The 22521-nt window shown below is 33.6% G+C and overlaps 1 protein-coding gene across 1 annotated transcript in view; it reads right to left on the bottom strand.

The window, feature by feature from the left end:
* The window catches only part of UNC13C (unc-13 homolog C), a 497972-nt gene that overhangs the window by 104265 nt on the left and 371186 nt on the right, over positions 1 to 22521 (bottom strand). The window contains exons 19-21 of the mRNA XM_081047963.1: positions 6563 to 6689; positions 1782 to 1878; positions 963 to 1106 (exon numbers count right to left, since the gene is read on the bottom strand). Of these exons, the coding sequence (XP_080904089.1) occupies positions 963 to 1106; positions 1782 to 1878; positions 6563 to 6689 (368 nt within the window). The remainder of the gene's footprint in view (positions 1 to 962; positions 1107 to 1781; positions 1879 to 6562; positions 6690 to 22521) is intronic.

Raw genomic sequence — 22521 nt, 5'->3', positions numbered from 1 at the left:
TGTTTTTTCTTTTGTTTCCCTGAGGTGGTATATCAGAAAAAAATATTACTAAGAGCAATGTCTGAAAGTGTACTGCCTATGTTTTCTTCTTGGAGTTTTATGGTATCGGGTCTTACATTTATGTCTTTAATCCATTTTGAGTTAATTCTTGTGTATGGTGTAATAAGGTGGTCTAGTTTCATTCTTTTACACATATCTGTCCAGTTTTCCCAAAACCACTTTTTAATGGTTTTTACCCCATTTTATATTCTTGCCTCCTTTATCATCGATTAATTGACCATACAAGTGTGGGCTTATTTCTGGGCTCTCCATTCTGTTGCATTGTGCATCCATTATTTCTTATATCTCCCTTGAAACATTTGGTAAAGTAGTGAGCACTTTGAGAACCTTCTTAGACTCTAAGAGGAGGAAGAGGTCTTAAGAGGAATCTCGTTGATCAAGATCAATCTGTCTAGTAAGAAAACCAAATTCATAAAAATCAGGGGAACTGCTTAAACTCACACCACAGTTACTAGATGATGGGAAATCAGAACTCAGTTTTCATGAATCCAAGTCCAACATACTTTTCATTATACTACAATATCTGCTAAAAAATACTTGCAATTTGAATGTGAAATGCCAAGGCTTATTTTCAGCTCTTAAGCGCTACATTTGAAAAGGAAATAATTTGGCCCCCTGTGGTAGTATCTTCAATTACAAATGGCTGAGTCAATGTGAAAAACACAGATTTTTTTTTTTTTTAAGATGATGAATCTATATGTATGAAACAAGAAGTGCATAAAGAAAGTCAGATGACAAACCTAAAACAACCGAACCTATTAATACTAGAATTGGAAATAAAATTGGGATTGTGGCTCAGAGAAGTCAGCCTTATGAAACAACAACACTGTTCAGGTTCTGTGCAGGTAAATAATAACATGGGAGAGTCCCAGAAAAGAAATGATTCATTCCATTTGACCTACCTTTGCAAATCTTCTCATTAAGTGAGATAATGCTTCAGGGTTAGGGCATTCCAGTTTTTTAATAATCTCAAAGCTCTGATTAAGCTGAGTAAAGACATCCACCACAGAACAAGAGAAGAGGGCATGATCAGATGTCTGCTGGAACTGAGGAGAGAAAAGGTGAAACCGTTCCACAAAGACATTAACAGGACTGTGGAGAAAATCTTTATTATTTCACATAAACAACTGTATCTCCTATATAATCTACCTTCATTAGGAAGTTTCTTTATTTCCTGGTAATAAAATGCTTATTCATTTTAATATCATTCAACTCCTTTACTGGAAAATGTAGTGGAACTGACATCATGGGGCAGGCGGCTGTTAACTGGTTTCTCCATTGCTGAATGCGGGGACAAGTTCTTTTGGTCTGTCATTCCCCAGAGGTATTGGGATGATTTAGCAAGCTGATTGTGGTTCAAGACCTCTGAGTTGCTCCAGAGGCATTGGGAGGGTGTCTGCTCCTAGTCTTGGTATCTGGAAAGATTCCAGGTCAAGGGAGTTTCATCCGAGTCTGCTAAACTTGTAGATTCTAACTAATTCAATAAGCAAAGAAATCTTGGGGCAAAAGGTTGATTGACTTTTTAAATTTATTTTTTATTTAAACAATTCTCTAGGGTTCCTATCAGCCCTTTAAAATTGTGTTTTAAATTTACTTTGGTCATTATAGGATTAAAATAAGCCTTAATTAATAACAATGAGCCTACTAATTCCCATTAGCTTGAAAGAGAGCAGCATGAATGAATCTTGACAACAAGTAATCTTAAAGTAATTTAAACTCACTCCATCTTTTTTGTCTCTTTCCAGTGCTCCATGAAGGAATTCCATTGACACATCTTCATTTTCATCTAGCCACTGCATAACAAAAGGCTCAAACCACCTAAAAAAAAATTAATGTGACATACTATAAAAGAGATCATTTGTACATAATTAACAGTTAATACTGCGCTTTTCTTATATGAGAGTAATTTAGGACCAAAAATCTCTTTTCATTCTTTTTTCCAGTTCTGCTCCACAGAGACCTTTCTTTAGCTTTCCCTCATCAAATATATCCCCTTCTCTTTTACCTGCAATCTTTCTTCCTATGCTGCCTCAAATATGCTTAGTTCCCAATTGCCACTCTACAATTTCCTTTAGAATTTAAAATCCTGTAAAATGTAAATCTTGTGTGCTGTGTCCTCCTGTCATACCATTGTCCCATTTCTTAGTACTTTACAGTCCGGCTTCCATCCATACCATTCTTTGACTTCTTATGATGTATAGTACAATTTCATGTTGGGTTTTGTGAATGGTCTAAGTTTCAAAGTTCTTTCTTCTTCCATAAGGATGAACAATTGTCTAGCAACATATATTTAGAAAATCATCCTGTCCCCTACTGCCTTCAAATGATATCTTTGACAAATCAGGTAACAGCGTATGTGTGGGTTTGTCTCTGGACTATTTTGTTCCATTGGTCTATTTGTTGAGCACTAATACCACACTCTTTTAATAACTGTATCTTTTTAGTAAGTCTTGATCACTGATTGCACAGTACTTCAGTTTTTGTTTGTTTGTTTGTTTTTTTAATTCCTCTTCAAGATTATCTTGGCTATTCCCTTTGCATTTCTCTATATATTTTTGAATGGATTTTTGAATTTGCACAAAAATACCTGCTGGAATTTTTATGGGATTGTACTGAATCTATAAGTTAATGTGGAGAGAACTATCTTTACAACATGTATCTTTTTAAGAACATTGTGTATTCTATTTAGTTTATCTTAAATTTCTCTCAATAATATTTTATACTTGCCAGAATAGAGGGCTTGAACATCTTTCATCACATTTGTTTCTTGTGGTTTTCATGTTACTTAAATGATATGATTCATATAAAATTTTCTAATTGTGGCTTATATAGAAATGTAATGAACATTTATATAGACAGTACTACATTCACTTTTTAAGTTGTACTAGTTTTCCTGTAGTTTCTTAAGGGTTTTCTAGATGCACAATTATACCCTATACAAATATTGACAGCATCATTATATGCTTTTACAAATATTGTGCTTTTTTATCCCTTTCTTGACTTTTTGAACTGCCTAAAACTTCTAGTGTAATGTTAAATAAAAGTGATGCTATCAGCTAACATTCTCATTCTTGATCTCAGGGGGAAACTTTCAAAATTTCACCAATATGTTTTTATAGTTTTTTAAATTTTTTTGAAGGGCTATATTGCATTAGATTAAGATAGTTCCCTTCTATTCCTAAATTGCTAAATAATTTTTTATAATGAATTGATGTTGTATTTTTATCAAATTATTGTTCTGTGTTTAGTGTAATAATCTTCATTCTTTAAATATGGTAAATTGCATTTAATTGCTTTTAAAATGTTTAACTAATATCATATTCCAGGAATAAATTCCCATTGGTAATTTTCGTCTTTTTATAAACCACTGGATTCTACTGGCTAATATTTCAATTAAGTTTATTTTTTAAAACTATGTTTAGAGAGAAACTGGTCTGTAAATTATTCTTATCTGTCATGTTCTCCTGGTTTTAATAATGAGGATATGCTGACCTCAAAAAATGATTTCAGAAGTATTCTTGCCTTCTCTGTAACAGTTTGTATAATATTGATGATAGTCTTCTTTAAACAGTTGGAAGAATTCCATTTGAAGCTCTTGGACCTAGAGTTTTAGTTGTGACATGTTTTTTAATTAAAGATTTAAATTATAAAATAATTATGAGCTCATTCAGATTTTATCTTTTTTGTTATGTCAAGTAATAAATTATAGTTCAAAAGAAATTTGTACATTCTGTCTAACTTTTAAATGTACTGGCATAGATATTCTCATTATTGTTTATTTTTGTAAGCTCTTCAGTGATGTCCTTTCTCGATAATGAATTTGTGACATCTTTTCCCTTCCCCCATTGGCCTTGCTCAAACATTTTTGGTTTTATCAGTCTTTTCAAAAAATAATCCTGGCTTTGTAACTTCTCCCATTTTATATTTTCTATTTTATTTTTATTCCAGATCAGGTTATTTTCTTTCTCCTACTATCTTTGGATTTAATTTGCTTTTAAAACATTTCTGATACTTATATTAATGGTTTTATCCTCCTATTTCTTTTATCTAAGAGTAGAGTTATAAATTTTCCTCTATTTCCTGTTTTAGCTGCAATTCACAATTTTCAATATGCTATATTTTATTATCACTTAGTTCAAAATATTATGAAATTTGCACTGTGAGTTCCTTTAACTCATGAATTATTTAGAGTGTTCTGCTTAATTGCCCTCTCTGGTGATTTTCTAATTATCTTCTTGAAGTCGATTTCTGGCTTACATATTTCCACAGTAGTTCAAAAACATACACTTTATGTTTCAATCTTTTAAAATTCATTAGATTTGCTTTATGGTCTGGCTGATAGTTTCTTTTGGTAAGTGCATCATGTGCATTTGACAACAATGTGTATTTTGTTATTGTTGGATATGTATTGTAGATAGGTTGTGTGTTTGTATGAACAATGTCTATGGAAAACTATGGAACCTCTGGGGGATGTAGATATAGATATAAATATAGATATAGATGGATATATAAATATCTCCAAGTGTGTTACTCATGTTGTTGAAACTTCTTTGTTCTTACTGACTTTTTTTTAATCTTTTTCATCAATCAATTGCTGAAAGAAGAATAATCTCCAAATAGAATTGTGGATTTATTGATTTTTCCTTTTACACTTGACAATTTTTGATTTACATATTTTGCTGACATGTTATATGGTACATACAAATGTAGAACTGCTATCTTTCTGCTGAATTTCTCTTTTAATCATCATAAAATATTTCTATTTCTCAAACTATTTCTTACATTAAATTCTATTTTTTTTATATTAGTATAGGTCCATAACTTTTCTTTTAATTATTGTTTTTATCCTTTTACTTTACCTTTCTAGACCCTTATGTTTTAGGAGAATAAACTGTAAGCAAGATATTTTGGGGTTTACTGCTTTATCTAGAAGGACAATATTTGTTGACTAGAGTGTTAATCCATTTGCATTTAATCATTATACTTAATTTTATGATATATTTCAGTTTAAATCTATCCACTTTCTTACCCCCTCCCCAAATTTCTTACCTTCTCTTTGTTCTTTTAATTCTCCTTTTTTGCTTTTAAGTATTTTTTTTTACTTTCTTACCCCCATTATCTTACTATTGATGCATAGCATTATATTATACCTTAAGGGGTTGTATTACAAATTATCACACACATCTATGACATATTAAAGGCTTTTTAAAATGAGTATTTTACACTTTCTAAACAATTCAATGATATTTTAACATATTAACTCCATTTATTGCTTTTCCACCATTTCATGTTATTGTTGCCTTACATCTTAATTTTATGTATATTTTACACTATAGAATAAATAGTTTTTATTCTTTAATACATTACTGTAATTTTATCTTGGTCATTTTCCTTCTATCTGAAGCATAGCTTATAGTGTATATTTTTGATGAGGGTCTGCTGAAAATAGGTTCTTTCAGCTTCTAAGTTAGGTCAGTGTCTTTATTTAGCTTCCTTTTTTGAAGGACATTTTTGATGCTTGTAGAATTCTAAGTTGAGTTACCTCCCCCGCCCCAGCACTTAAAAGACATCAGTGTATTGTATTCTGGTTTTAGTCACTTCTATTGAATAGTCAGCCAACAGTAACTGTAGCTCTGGTGAAATGTCTTCCCTTCCTTGACCCCACTACATTTAAAGATTTTCTTCTTTTTGGTTTTAAGTAGTTTTCTATGATGTACCTACAGGTAGTTTTTCTTGCATTTATCCTGCTTAGAATTTATAGAAGTTTTTGAATTGCACTTCACGTTTTTCAGCAATTTTATAAAATTCACACCTAATATCTTTTCATGCATTGCTCTAGTATAATTTTTTTCCCTTCTCATTTTTTTGGGGAGACTCAATTCTTTGTACATTAGACCTTTATAATTTGTCCCACATACGAGTGTCTTGCTCTATTCCCCCCCCAATAAAATTTTGCACGGGGCCTGGCATATGCAAGGGCACCCTCTATTATTTACCAGAATAATAGAATTCTGGTAACTATCAAAAGCTGAGTATTACTAGTCTGATCAAATGTATTTGATAGAGATATGTTTATGAAAATGTTAACTGTTTAATAATGACTTCAGTTTTAGAAATATGAATTCTAAGACATTTTTCAGTTTTAATTAAGGAAGAAACATAACTGATTATATAGCTCAATATACAAGCACCCTCATTTTCCCAATAAAATCTGAGTTTGAGCACTTTCCCAGAATGTAATCTCATCATGCAAGCCATATTTTATCATGTATTTCTTTTCCTTTAAGTTGACTATTGAAGTGATGCATACTTGGAAAATGCAACACAATTCAATTAAATATGGTTCCCAAAGACATGCACATCATTTAATATTAATTTAATAATAGAAATGTCTGCATTCAAATGAAGGCTACATGAAGGGATTTCAGAGCTGCATAATTCAGGTGTAATTTTCTGAGACTTTGAATTGAGAATAAACTTGGGGTTGAAAAGCACTACTTACAAGGAGTATTCAGGAACGGCATCCTTGAAGGCAGGAAGTTCTCTCACATATTCATTATAAAACCATTTCACTTTGAAATGCAAATTCATATAATCGGTGCTCTTGCATAATCTCTGCTTTTCATGTTCTATAACAGATAAAATCAAACATTTAATCATGTTTGGTTTGCCAACAGTGCTGCTGTGGTTCAATCTAATTTTATTAGTATTACTTCAAAAAGGAAAACAAATAGTGTATTTGATACAACTGCAAAGTGAATTTCTAAAGACAGATCTGAAATTTTACAAAATGCAAAAATCATTATAGGTTCCAAGTGGAATAGGTCAAGCAATAATGCGAAATAACTTGAATGTTCTAATGTGCCTTCCTAAAAAAGGTAAGAATTCTGATGCTGTTAATGAATAATAACATATCAAAAGTTTTCTATTTATCTGTAAGTTTTCATATTTTGACTACTTTTAGCCTGATGCAAAATGGCAGAAAAACTTAAAACTCTAAGCATGAATAAAACATGAATCAAACTCAGAGGCCTAATCCCTGATTAATACTAGAAATGTCAATGAGTAGATCACATTTCCATCCTGGATATTTAACACTTAAAAAATTAAGATAGTGAAAAGGAGAGGAACTACCCTGTTTCCCCGAAAATAAGACCTAGCTGGACAATCAGTCTAATGCACCTTTTTGAGTAAAAATTAATATAAGACCAAATATTGTATTGTATTGTATTGTATTGTATTGTATTGTATTGTATTGTATTGTATTGTATTGTATTATATTATATTACATGATATTATACCTGGTCTCATAGTAAAATAAGACTGGATCTTAATTAACTTTTGCTCCAAAAGACACATTAGAGCTGATTGTCTGGGTAGGTCTTATTTTGGGGGAAACACGGTACATCTAACTTCTAAGCCAGATGATTTTTTTCTTCACTTTTAAATTCAGCCAAATATATTTTACACCCTGTGGCTTTTTTGACATTTCTTTAGCAGGATTTCCTAATATGTGACTTTTTTTCCTCCCTTGCTCAAAAAGTATAGCTTAAAACTGGTATTTTGATCTGGGCTTATAGGACTGGAAAATAGAGACAAATAATAGTATCACTGAATATATTTATCTCTGCTCCCCACACCCCACAACATTAATACGTTGGCCAGTTGTGACTACAAGCATAGACACAACCAAACCAAAAATATCCCTACTATATTGAGTTTGAAAGTGCCCTCAGAGAAGCTCTGGTTGAGTTCTGTGACTCTCTTTCAAACCAAGGGCTTTGATTCATGGTAGAAACATGCTATATTTTATCTTCCAGGCTGAAAATACTAATTGAAGCAATAAGATTGTTATAAATAAAAGGACATTCCCTGCTTCCCAAAACCTGACTATAGAGAGACTTAAATCCAAATGATAAGAGTAAACACAACTCCAAACAGAGCATTTTCAAATTATCTACATAATGATCAGTGCTGGCTCTCCCCCTGCTGCTTCCCCTTATGATGTCTAGTGTCCTTCCATACCTTAAGATCATTTATTTGATCAACTCATAGGTTGGAATTTAATGCTATACAACCCTGAAAACCAGACAAGAGAAGACCCCTATCCTAGGTCCCACATACTAATTAAGAGGGCTCTAATTATCACAAATACAAACTCAAAAATTAAACAGCTTGTGGGAATCTGCCACTTGGGATCCCACACTTGGTACTGGCTCAGAGCAAGTCTGAGCTCTCAACATCTGCTCTTGTGATTGACACCTCATGCACTTTTGATTAACACATGCTAAGCCCCAGCAAGACAGTTTGGACTAATCTTTGTTCAATATCCGATAAACAAAAGGTGACTGTCCAAATTCGACCAAGGTTTGTGGATTGCCATTGCTGACAAGAGAAACAGATACTGCTTTGGGGTATGGGAAAGACTTTGAGCTATGGAATCAGTTAGGTAAGAAAAAGAGCCAACTAACTCATTAGGTACTTTGTCTAAATAGCATAAGTACAATAGATTTTTGCATAACAAAGTATTATTTTCAAGTATTAACACTCATTTTCTTTTTTTTTCAGTTTTAGAATTTTTTTTTTAAATTTATTGGGGTGACAATTGTTAATGAAATTACATAATTTCAGGTGTACAATTCTGTATCACATCATCTATAAATCCCATTTTGTGTTCTCCACCAGAGTCAGCTCTCCCTCCATCACCATATGTCTGATTCCCCCCACCCTCATCTCCCACCCCCCATCTCCTTCCACCCTCTGGTAACCACCAAACTATTGTCTGTGTCTATGAGTTTTTGTTTCTCATTTGTTTGTCTTGTTCTTTTGTTGTTTTTGGTTTATATACCACATATCAGTGAAATCATAGGGTTCTCTGCTTTTTCTGTCTGACTTATTTCGCTTAGCATTATACTCTCAAGATCCATCCATGTTGTCAATGTTCCTATATCATCTTTCCTTAACGCCGAATAGTATTCCATTGTGTATATATACCAAAACTTCTTTATCCATTCATCTATCGAAGGACATTTTGGTTGTTTCCATGTGTTGGCCACTGTAAACAAAGCTGCAATGAACATTGGAGCACACGTGTCTTTATGTATAAATGATTTCAAATTCTTTGGGTAGATACCCAGGAGAAGGATTGCGGGGTCATATGGTAATTCTATTTGTAATTTTTTGAGGAACCTCCACACTGCCTTCCATAGAGGCTGCACCAGTCTGCATTTCCACCAACAGTGGATGAGGGTTCCTTTTTCTCCACAGCCTCTCCAACACTTGTTACTATTTGTCTTGTTGATGATAGACATTCTAACTGGGGTGAGGTGATATCTCATTGTGGTTTTTATTTGCATTTCTCTTATGATTAGTGATGTTGAACATTTTTTCATATGTCTATTTGCCATTTGTAAGTCCTCTTTGGAGAAATGTCTCTTCAGGTCCTCTGTCCATTTTCCAATTGGGTTGTTTGTTTTTTTGTTGTTGAGTTGCATGAGTTCCTTGTATATTTTTGGATATTAGCCCCTTATCGGAGGCACTGTTTGCAAAAATCTTCTCCCATTCAGTCTGTTGCCTCTTTATTTTGTCAATGGTTTCTTTTGCTGTGCAGAAACTTTTAAGTTCCATATAGTCCCATTTGTTTATTTTAGTTTTTACTTCCATTGCCTTTGGAGTCAAATTCGTAAAATGCTCTTTGAACCCAAGGTCCATAAGTTTAGTACCTATGTTTTCTTCTATGCAGTTTATTGTGTCAGGTCTTATGCTTAAGTCTTTGATCCATTTTGAATTAATTTTGGGACATGGTGACAAATAACAGTCCAGTTTCATTCTTTTGCATGTGGCTATCCAATTCTCCCAGCACCATTTATTGAAGAGGCTGTATGTTTTTAGCTTCTTTGTCAAAAATTATCTGTCCATATTTATGTGGTTTTATTTCTGGGTTCTCAATTCTATTCCATTGGTCTATGTGTCTGTTTTTCTGCCAATACCATGCTGTTTTGATTATTGTAGCCCTGTAGTACAAGCTAAAGTCAGGCAGTATGATACCTCCAGCATTGTTCTTTTTTCTTAAGATTGCTTTGGCTATTCGGGGTCTATTGTGGTTCCAAACAAATCTGATGATTTTTTGTTCTATTTCTTTAAAAAATGCCATTGGGATTTTGATGGGGATTGCATTAAATCTGTATATTGCTTTGGGTAATATGGCCATTTTAACTATGTTGATTCTTCCAATCCATGAGCATGGAATGTCTTTCCATTTCTTTGTGTCTTCTTCAATTTCTTTCAAAAATGTCTTATAGTTTTCAGCATATAAATCCTTCACATCCTTGGTTAAGTTTATTCCTAGGTATTTTATTCTTTTTGCTGCAATTGCAAAGGGAATTGTTTTTTGCATTTCTTTTTCTGAGATTTCATTGTTAGTATATAGGAATGCAATGGACTTTTGTACGTTGATTTTGTAGCCAGCAACTACTGTATTTGTTGATTGTTTCTAACAGCTTTTTGGTTGAGTCTTTAGGGTTTTCTATATATAGCATCATATCATCTGCAAAGAGTGATAATTTAACTTCTTCATTCCCAATTTGGATGCCTTTTATTTCTTTCTCTTGCCTGATGGCTCTGGCAAAGACTTCCAACACTATGTTGAAAAGCAGAGGTGATAGGGGACAGCCCTGTCGTGTTCCTGAACGTAGAGCAAAGGGCTTCAGTTTTTCACCATTAATTATGAAATTAGCTGAGGGCTTGTCATAGATGGACTTGATTATGTTAAGGTATTTTTAACACTCATTTTCTTTGGCTCTAATTCATGCATTCGAAGGTACTCAGGAATCAATGCAGCATTCAGAACAGGTGCACATGCTAGCTGGGAATATTTTGAATATTAAATGACTCATATTACTCTCAAACTTTGTACATGGGTAGTTCTAGATATAATATACATGGAATCTGACATTGATTCTCTGCTAACTATTAAATGCCAGAATTGTCAGTAGTTTTATTTTTTAAATTTAGATTGAGATTTAGCTCATTAAATTTTGCTTTAGTCAGACGATTTACATAACAGTTAATATAAAATAATAACTTGAATTTTTTCCTCATTTCAATAACTATTTTTTGAATACTTTAGAAGGAAATAGCTTTCTGAAAATTATATATGAACTATATATGAAAGCACATGCAAGTAATTTAAAATTTTAAGTTTTGTATTTATATTTTATTTCAAATTACATCTTTTTATATTACATTTAAGTGTCTATTTTGAATACAATAACTTTTTAATCCTTTAAATGTTAAGAATGTGTGTAAACTGAGATTAGATAGGCAATAAATGTAAGTGGACTTCAGGAAAAAGAAAGGCTGAAAATAGAAAACAGTTCAAAGATAAGGCATTCTTAAATTTTTTAAAAGAGGCGGCTGGCCTAGTGGCTCAGGCTGTTAGACCTCCATGCTCTTAACTCCAAAGGCTGCCGGTTCGATTCCCACATGGGCCAGTGGGCTCTCAATGACAGGGTTGCCAGTTCAATTCCTGGAGTCCCCCAAGGGATAGTGGGCAGTGCCCCTGCAACTAAGATTGAACATGGCACCTTGAGCTGAGCTGCCGCTGAGCTCCCGGATGGCTCAGTTGGTTGGAGCTCACCCTCTCAACCACAAGGTTGCCGGTTCAATTCCTGCAAGGGATTGTGGGCTATGCCCCTTACAACTAGAAACAGCAGCTGGACCTGGAGCTGAGCTGCGCCCTCCACAACTAAGACTGAAAGGACAACAAGTTGAAGCTGAACGGCACCCTCCACAGCTAAGATTGAAAGGACAACAACTTGACTTGGAAAAAAGTCCTGGAAGTACACACTGTTCCCCAATAAAGTCCTGTTCCCCTTCCCCAATAAAATCTTAAAAAAAATAATTAAAACAGGAAAAAAATATGAAATAGAACAGACATCACGTGCCTTGGGAAATGTTGTATTATTTGGCACCACTGTAAATATAACGCAAAATATTTGAAATGTTTTATAACTGCATAGTTAGTAATTTTGCTGAAATAAAGGTGAAAATACATATTTTCTAAAAGAAAAATATAATTTATGACTTATTTATATGCATATTGATAATAAAATTATGTTATCTTTGATATTTTGCCAACACTCAAGATGTTGAAAAAATTATACAACTTTTTTATCACATTGATGTGAAAGTTAGGTTATTTGAGGTAGAAGCTACAACACATTTTACATATCAGTTTATTAACTTTGTTTAGAAATTGTAAGTATTTATGTCTATGGCATGTGGGCCTGCATTTGTGCTCTTGCCTTTGCAAATGTTAAGGTGAACCGGACGTAATGTGTTACCACTTTCAAGAGTGTTTGCACATTAACAAAGTCTGAAGAGAGGGGTAACCCAGTTCCATCAATTACCAGAAATATTTATTGAGTGTGTGTCTTGTGCCAGTTACTATGTGTGAAGTATTGGGGATACATAAATGAAGGACCTCCGTGCATAGAGCTTAGGGAAGAAGGGTAACATGTAACAATACCTTTACTACAGTGTAGTAAGTGTCATAATTTGATAGGTACAGGAAGAGGTGGATTTAGTCTAACTTTGGAGAAGATGAATTTAGCCCAACTTTGTGCTTTCGGTGAGTGAAAAATTCAGTAGAGAAATGAATTCGATTAGTAGAGAAAGGAATTCTATTAGTGCACAAAGAGGAATTTGAATCAGAGAACACGTACTACATAAAAGAATTTGAGTCAGAGAACATGTATTACATGAAAAAAAGATTTATTACTTATAAGGAATACTGTTTAATATACAGAGGGTGCCAAAAAATGTATACACATTTTAAGAAATGAAAAACTATTAAAATTGTAATACTCAATATATACCGATAACGAAAGATGAATACAAGTCACATTTGACTTCTGCAATCACAAAGTGGTTACGATCAGCGTAATTTTATACAGTTTTTTCCTTTTTAAAATGTGTATACATTTTTTTGGCACCCTCTGTATATGTGTCTCTTTTGTGAAATTGTATAACGATGTTTCCAGTTAAGACCTTGTGCTTTTTTCCTTTCTTTACTTAAGTTTTTACATGTTTTAGTAGTGAGTTTGAGTGAACCTTAAATTGATGTCGTGCCATAAAAGGAAATAGTTCACCATTGTTTGCCCCTTACAATGAAGTCCCTCTATACTTTGGAAAGCAGGTCAAAGCCAGCTGTGAGCAGTGTCCCAGTCAGTTGTTCAGGCAAGACCTTAAGTTGATTTTCTTAACCTATTTACACTTTACTTTTCCATAATTGCAGAAATCTTTCCTTCCTCCTTATTTGGGCACTCTGCTCCGAAATTACAGACTCCCCAAACCCTATCTCCAGGGCTCTGCAAGCTCCCTACATTCCCACAGAACCAGGAAAGAAACCCTTGTATATGTCTAATGTTCTGTAGTCACACATTAGCCAGTCCACTTCCCCTTATTCTCCACCTCCCAGGTCTCTCCATTGTTGATTGAGATGGGAAAAGGGACAGGAAAGATACCAAGTACCTTTTAAAAAGATGAAATCTGGTTTTGCTCCAGTCTAGAGACCATCCATTCTAGTTTAAGAATATACCTGATATGATAACTCATCATAAAACTATCAGGGTTTTACCTGTCACTTCGTTGAAAAAAAAAGGAAGACTTCCTTGAAAAAAAAAGGAATAATTACTAATAGTTTCCTCCTTACAGAATTGATTTTACATCCTTAGCAATTAGTTTCTATGCCTTTAAGTCGCATATTTCTCATGCACTATCAACTAATATTTACTGCTCTCTGTGGACAGAAACAGGAGACCAGTAGCCATCTGTTTTCAGATTCTGCCAATTTAATAAAATAATAATTGACACCTTTACATGCATTATGGACTTCAGCTGATACAGCAAGAGATTTTCAGTTTATTGAGTTAGCTGGTGATGTAGGTTTGATCTTAGGGAAAATGAAAACAAAAACGGAAAGGGTGTGTTCTTGTAGAATAAGGCCCACCTGTTATGTTTGTCCTTAAGTAGCAAATATGAAATACTAACTGCATTTTGGGCCAAAGTAATGTTATTTCCAGGCTTGCCCTAAAACACCTCTTGTGAAAACCTCACTTTTTTCTCTCATCTACTGGCCACATGCAGAAGATACAGCCAAGGATTCCAAGGAACTAGGGGATCACACAGCTACTAGGGGTTCTGGGTACTTGAGCCACTTTTCAGAGGAGAGTTGCCTAGTCACAAATACAGTAGTCCACCCTTATCCATGGTTTCACTTTCCATGATTTCAGTTATCTGCAGTCCAAAAATATTAAATGGAAAAATTCCAGAAAAAAATCATAAATTTTAAATTGCTCACAGTTCTGAGTAGCATGATGAAATCTCACACCATCCTACTCCATCCCTCCCAGAATGTGACTCATCTCTTTGCCTAGAGTATCCATGCTGCATATGCAGCCCACCTGTTAGTCACAGTAGCCATCTCTGTTATCGGATCAATATCAATGGTAGCACAGTGCTTGTGTTCAAGTAACCATTATTTTACTTAATAATGGCCCCAAAGTATAAGAGTAGTGATGCTGGAAATATGGACATGCTGAAGAGAAGCCATAAGTACTTCCTTTAAGTGAAAAAGTATGTATGCTTAGGAAAAAACATAGTATGTATAGGGTTCAGTACTATTTGGGGTTCCTGGCATCCACTGGGGGTCTTGAAACATATTCCCCCATAGATAAGGTGGGACTGCTGTACTTACTTTAATGTATACAAGTAAGAAACAAAGTGGTACAGTGTTAAATTGTATGGAGTTAGGCTACATGGGTTTATATTTTGTTGTATCGCAAACATGTTTGCAAAGATTAAGACCCATTTATTAAACTCCCAACTGCTCTAACACACACACACACACACACACACCAGGCTGTCCCCTTACTTGGTGGTAGTATATTAGTGTAAGTATCCCTAGCGGACCCCATTGTGAATTAATCCATCATCACATAGGAAATCAGTTAATCAAACTTGTTAAGTTCATCTTAAGAAAATACTATATAGGCTCTGAGAGAAAAATAATCATAGAAATAAAGTACATAGGCTTTGTGGGTAAAACTAATACCGCTTTTTAGCTTCCTGCCAGACCTATTTCACTTGTGGGCTCTCAGCTATACCCTGAGTAGTTATTATTATCACTTAAATTATTCTATAAAAAGTGAGCTGTTATTGTTCCAAAATCCATATGCCTGCTTTTCTCATGTCTTCATATATTCCTCCCATATGTATAATTATATATTACAAAGAGATATTTCAAATAAAGCACAATTACCTCCTAACTACTGCCTACCAAATAGCAATGTAAGGGATTATAATATCAAATTCAAAAATATACCTCAAATTATCTTTAATTCCACCTAAATTATCTTCCGCTTAGTGGTAGAACACACTGACAAAATTACATTTATTTCATATGATGTGAATGACTCCTAGAATTTATTTAGCCTTCAATCATTCTACATTTTTAATTTTGGCAACAAAGATTAACAAGCTCATTACATTTACAAAATAAAAACGTTTAATTAGTTTTCCAAACAGCAGTATGATAATTTTGTATGAAATTTAATCTTTGAATTTCAAATGAAAAATATATTTTACTATCAGAATAAAAGTGTTTCCTTAAAATTGTATAAAGAAAAAGCTTGGCAATTTAGAAGAATATGTCTATTTTCCTTTAGATGACATTTACCAGCATTTGCCGAAAAGAATATATTTTCTTCTGAAAATTGGTGTTTACACATGGGGTTCTGTACATAATACAGAAATATACAATTATATATTGGTTATAGGATAGGGGTGGTATACCCTTAACCCATTCTTTTGCCAATGGGAAATTGGTTGCCATAAATCATCACACTGTTATTTTCTAGTTCTTCATTTGTGGCATTATTTTATTGCATAAATACTCTGTTTTGTCATATAGTAGGTAGCATACAATTTTGTAGGACTCTCTTAAACATCCGTCTGAGAGTTTGACAGCCCGCTCTATCTCTAAGAGGTGGTAATGTGGAAGGCTGGGAAGGAATAGCAAGTAATAAGCCAGTATTACTGTGTTTCCCCGAAAATAAGACTGAGTCTTATATTAATTTTTGCTCCAAAAGTTCCATTAGGGCTTATGTTCAGGGGGTAAAAATTCATGCTAGGGCTGAAAAATCTTGAAAAATCATGCTAGGGCTTATTTTCCAGTTAGGTCTTATTTTCGGGGAAACATGGTAGGGGCTCAATGGATATGAGTTTTGGGGAGATAGTATACACTCACAAATCTAATAGCTTATTACTCAGAACTTTTGGTTCCAAAAATAAATACGCATCAGACTTTTGCAGATAATACACACATATAAACATCAAAGATAACCATAAATTCATATCAACAATATATATATATATAGATGAGGATCATGGGCTCTTTTTTTTATACACTGATAATGCTCAGTCATGTAATTAGAAGTAAAGAAAAAAAAGAGTATTGAAGTTATGATTTTCCATTGTAGAGCAGCTCTACAAAGATTTTGTAATATAAGCACATCTTTAGAGTGAGAAATAGTCTAAAATTCTGGCTGCCAAAGTAAGTTATGGTATTAAGTTATGGTATTAAGAAGGTATAAAACTTGAATTGATTAAAAATAAAAATAAAAATGACTACACATAACATGTTAGCAAAAAGTAGTGTGGATCAATGTGAAGCTTCCAGAATGGCAAATCAGCAAACAAGATAAAATATTACACACAACAGTACAACACTGTAAGCAATTGTCTTAGGAATTAATGAATATAAAGGAACAAATATCATTCATTTTTGTAGGGTAAGGAAGAAGATATTGAAGTTTCTTTAATGACACATTTCTGATAACTAAGCTTCAGCAAAACACTAGAAGAAAAGCCAAGCAAAATTAATAAAACATGGTCTTACTCCATGACCACTGATACTGATGCTAGAAGCAGTTTTACCTTTGAGAGTTGTAGCTGGCAGAGCTATTTATAACTACAACTAAACTCGAAGCAAAATCTCAGAATGAATCCAGGCTCCCCAGGTTCATTAAACCAGAATGATGTGGGGCCAGACATACTTCACAGACACACTTTCTGATATATCTGCTTAGAATTCTGGTGTAGATTTACAACCCCCAAACCTAGACCAGTGGGGTAGAGTAAGACCAGATCTTTCCAGTGGAATCAAAACATCCTGAGCCACTTTCTGTGTCACTGAAAACTTGATCTTTTATTTCTGAATAAAACAATCCATTTGCAAATGAGCTTCACATTTCAATCATCTTTTTTGACTTCACACTTTCCTTTACCAAAATTATAGTACATTAAAATTTCCCCTTTAATCTTCATCTATGACACCAATTCCTACATCAGTGAAGTATTTTACAGCCAAGCAAAAATGTGGAGCTACTGCCAGAACACGCAGAAGAAAGAATATACCATTTCATGATATGATTTGGAAGAATGCTGCATGACTTATCTAAGCCACAGCCCTTGAAAATCAGGAAGCAGTATGAAGGCAGAACCATGTAATCTGGTGCTAAGAAACTAGAGATGAATAGTTATAAGGTAAAAAATGTGAAGAAACAGGAAAGAGGGTTCAAAAAGACCGAGATGTACAACAGTCTGGAACACGTTGGTAAAATGTAGGCACCCAAAGAAGTTATTAGCATTGACAAGTCATGAAGCAAGGGTATTAAAATAAGAAAACAAAAACAAGCTTCATTTACATTGCATTTTCACCCAGAGTCCTAGCAATAGATGTACTATAGAGTATTTCCACGAGGTTTAGAAATGGGGACTGAAATGAGGATTTCATTCATTTATGCAACATATATTTATTGGTTATCTACAATGAACCAGGTATTGTTCTATATCCTGAGAGTGTAGCAAAGAAGAAAGCAGAGTGTTCTGTCATCTTGGAATTTATATAGAGAGGAGAGACAGACAATAAAAACCACTCAGTTGTAAGTGTTAAACCGCAAAGTAGGGAAAAAATAATGCAGAGTAAGGGAGTAGATGAGCTGAGAATGCTTTTTTCAATAGAGTTTTCAGGAAAGATCTCTAATGAGGTGACATGAAAGCAGAACTGAAAGAGGTCAGAGAGAAAACCATGCAACCATCACCTAGAAGAGCATTTGAGGAAAATATAGCAAGCGAAGTAGCCCTCAAGCAAGGAGTGTTCTTGACAAGTTCAAAGAGATGCAAGGAGGCCAGTGTGACTGCAGCAGAGACAGTGAGCAAGAGTGGTGAGAGCTGATTTTAGAGAGATGCCAAGGCCAGGTCACATAGAATCTTGTAGCCTATGGTAAGGACCAGTCCCCCTAAGAGTATGTAATAACACTGGAGGATTTTTATCTAATTTACATTTATAAAACATCATGTTGGTTGCTGTTTGGAAGCAGGAAGGTATAGAAGAGACTACTTCAGTAAAAGAAGCAATGGATGGGGCATCTTGGACTTGGTCGTAATAGGGATGGCTGGAGGAAGTGATGAGGAAATGCTCTAATCTTGGTTCTGTGTCTAACATTACATAACTGTGCCTTTCACCTCTTCCCTTCCCAAGTAAGCTAAGAAGAGACATGATAATAACTTATTAAAATTTTGATTTCTCATACCACATTTTCTGCTTAGAACCACAGATGGACAGAGGGATGGATAGATGGATGGATAAAAGAATGTCAAGATTGTATACAGCGCTTTCCCCATGTCTATGCCTTTATTTTCCTCATTCTTGCTAAAAATAGAGTGGGTCATCTTTCAGACTGGTAGAGTACTTGTTCAACATTGGACTTGGTCTAAATGTTTGCTGGTTTATAGCTTCACGTGGAGAGAAGTCACTGCTGTATGTTAACAGATAGGTCTAATTTTCTGTATTAATAAAAGGCTCTGTTTATGTCAATACATTTTTTATTAAGAACTGTCAATAAAATATAAACATAATTTCCCCATATAATTAGATCATATAAACCACTCTCAAATAATCAATTTCATGTGTTTCTCAGAACTATGTAACTTTTAGGGCAGAATCATTGCTTATAGCTTTTTTAAAAAAGACTCAAATCTTTATGTATTTCACTTCTCATAGTTTCTTGTACATTTTTTCATTACTTATTTAAATGTATCCTGTAGTTGATTTATATAAATTATTACAACATACAGTATAAAGTTTAGTATAAAATTAGTATAAAAATTTAGTATAAAATTGATTTATATCAATTATTACAACATACAAAAATAAAACGTAGGGATTTCTCTTTTTGGTAGATTTTAACTAAGCTATTTTTAACTCTGCTTTCTGAGTTGCCATCATCTCTTTATTACTTACAAAGGAACTAATTGATAAGTCATGAGCAACGGTGAAAAATGCTTCACTTAATTTATATATTAGTTAGAAGTGATTAAAACATCCTAAAATTTTTATTACTTTTAATTTTATTATTGCTAATGTTTTTAATCTACTTTATTATAATTTCTTTGGGAATTCTTATTTGTAAAAAAGACAATGGCCCTTAAATATGTGAAAAATGCATAATTTCATTCTCATTTAAAAAAAAAGATTTAATGAGATGGTATTTCTTTATCAGATTAAAAAAGTAGAAACTATACGGTTTTGATTTTAAGGGAAAAGTTAGCAATATACGAGTATGTCAAAATTTTAAATGCACAAATCTTTTGGCAATTCCACTTCTAAGAATTCCACTTCTAAATATATTTGCACATATAAACAAAAAGTTTATGTTCAGAAGTATTTTAGCAAAATACTAAAAATTATCTAAGTATTGATATGGAAAGAAATAAGTATGTTTCATACATCCATTCCTTTAAAAACAATAAAATTACAACAAAGAATGAGGTAGATCTAAATGTGTTTATGTTGTTAAACAAAACAGTGTTTATGTAGTATGAACCCCAACTTACATTGTTAACTAAAATAGAAAGGTGCTCTAGATCCATCCATGTTGCTGCAAATGATAAGATTTCTTTCTTCTTTATGGCTGCGTAATACTCCATTGTATAAATGTACCACAGCTTCTTAATCCAGAGACCACCTCAGGGATACTGTGGATACCTGATCATGGCATTGTACATCAGAAGCTAAACATTAATGAATGCCAACTATAATTTTATATAAAAAAAAAAAATAGAAAGGTGCAGTGACATATAGATAATATATTATCGCTTGTGTAAAAATGACATGTATATACAACTATGTGTCTGCTTGGAACATTTCTGAAAATATACAAGAACCAGGGAACAGTGATTATCTTTGGAGAAGAAGTTTTTCACAGATATTCTTATGTACTGATGGTTTTAACCATGTACAAGGCCTGACAATTAAGTTTGTGAACTCATCCTAGAAAACGTCTACACACCTCATTGCTGAATATCACTACAGTCACCTTTGAAGTGCTCCCCTTGGGAAGCTATGCACCGATGCCAGTACCTAGTCCACCCTTCAAAGCAATTTTGGAACTTTTTCTGGAATGGCCATCAGAGCTCTCATTGTATTACCTTTGATGTCCTAAATATCATCAAAATGTTTTCCTTTCCCTATTTCCTTTATCTTTAGGTAAAGAAAGAAGTCATTGGGGGCCAGATCAGGTGAGTAGGGAGGTTGTTCCAATACAGTTATTTGTTTACTGGCTAAAAACTCCCTCACAGACAGTGCCGTGTGAGCTGGTGCATTGTCGTGATACAGGAGCCATGAATTGTTGGCGAAAAATCAGGTCATCTAACTTTTTCACGCAGCCTTTTCAGCACTTTCAAATAGTAAACTTGGTGAACTGTTTGTTTAATTGGTACAAATTCATAATGAATAATCCCTCTGATATCAAAAAAGGTTAGCAACATCGTTGCAACAAGTTCATGGACTTAATTGTCAGTCAGTATGCTGCAGTTCAGTAAAATGTTTAGTCAGTAAAACTGAACCTCATCCCTTAAGCAAAGGCCAGTGATTGAAAGTACTTCATGTACTAAAGATTTATGAGCACAGAAGTTACACGATGTTAATTACACTATGTCTAGGGAAATACTTATCAAAATAGTATGAAAGACACAAGATCCTTGGCATATTTCCAGTATTTCAAATTTACCATCAATAGAATTCACACCCGAAAGTTAAAAATACCAGTAAAATATTTTATATCTTTTAATTACATTTGAAACACTACCTTTACATAACGAATCTTTTGCTCATATTCATTTATCTAACGTTTTCACTGGGTTAGCTAATAAATTTTACTCTTTAGGCGAAAGTCCAAATAGAATTGATATATCCAGGGAACTAAGTAAGCATAGACTTTTATTCTTTTCTCTGACCCTTTCTATTTATTCACACTACATTGTAATATAATCCAATGTATTATTGACTGTTTATGATGTGTAAACAACTATTCTACATTCTATGGGGACACAAAAGAAGCCTAACACGTGGTCCCCACATTTAAACACAAGTATAGAGAAAGACTAATCTATTTTTTGAATTAAATGGATACACTGGACAACAAACTGGAGAGAGCAAGGCAGCCAGAACACACAGACTTCAGTCTTGGCTGTATCACTTACTAGCCTTGTCAGCTTGGGCAAGTCCTTTGGCCCCTAGAAGGCTCAGCTTTTTCTTCTGTAAAATGGGACGGTAACTCCTCCTTTAGGTTTCTCGGATTTTTTGTTTTGTTTTGTTTTTGTGGAAAATCCAGTGATATAACATTACATAACTGTCATCACTGAAATATACTTTACGAATGTAACTGTAGTTGTAACAAGAATTACTATGTGAGAAGACCATTACAGTAACTTGGTTAAAAAGGATGAAAGGCTGGACGAGATAACAGCAGCAGGAAATGACATTGTTTAGTCTATTCTTTATCTGCATTATTTAGATATAATACGTTTTGTAATGTTTTAATTTGCTATAATATAAAAATTACAGAAAAGTTGCAAGAATAGTACAATGGACATTGACACAGACTTTACTCAGACTCAACAAGGGTTAATATCTTGCTAAATTTGTGTTATTGTTTCTCTTTCATATATGTAGTACATTTCATACACACACACAGACATAGAAACATATAATTCTTTTTACTAACTATGCTAAGGATATATATATATATATATATATATATATATATATATATATACACATATATTTGTCAATTTGTACTTTCTTGAATGTTTTTTCAGCATTTTGTATTAAATTTTGTCAGGTGCTTTTTCAGCATCTCTGGAGATTAACAAATGCTTTTCCTTCTAGTATCTATTAACATGTTACATGATACTGGATTTCCTAACATTAAATTAGCCTAAGTCTTAGTCTGTTTGGGCTGCTATAACAAAATACCACAGACTGGATGGCTTGTAGACGGTGAACATTTATTTCTCACAGTTTTAGAGGCTAGAAAGTCCAAGACATCGGTACCA

Source organism: Rhinolophus hipposideros, assembly GCF_964194185.1.
Source record: "Rhinolophus hipposideros genome assembly, chromosome: 5".
Lineage (NCBI taxonomy): Eukaryota > Metazoa > Chordata > Mammalia > Chiroptera > Rhinolophidae > Rhinolophus > Rhinolophus hipposideros.
The sequence above is the reverse complement of the archived record's forward strand: the minus strand, read 5'-3'. Positions and strand labels throughout refer to the sequence as shown.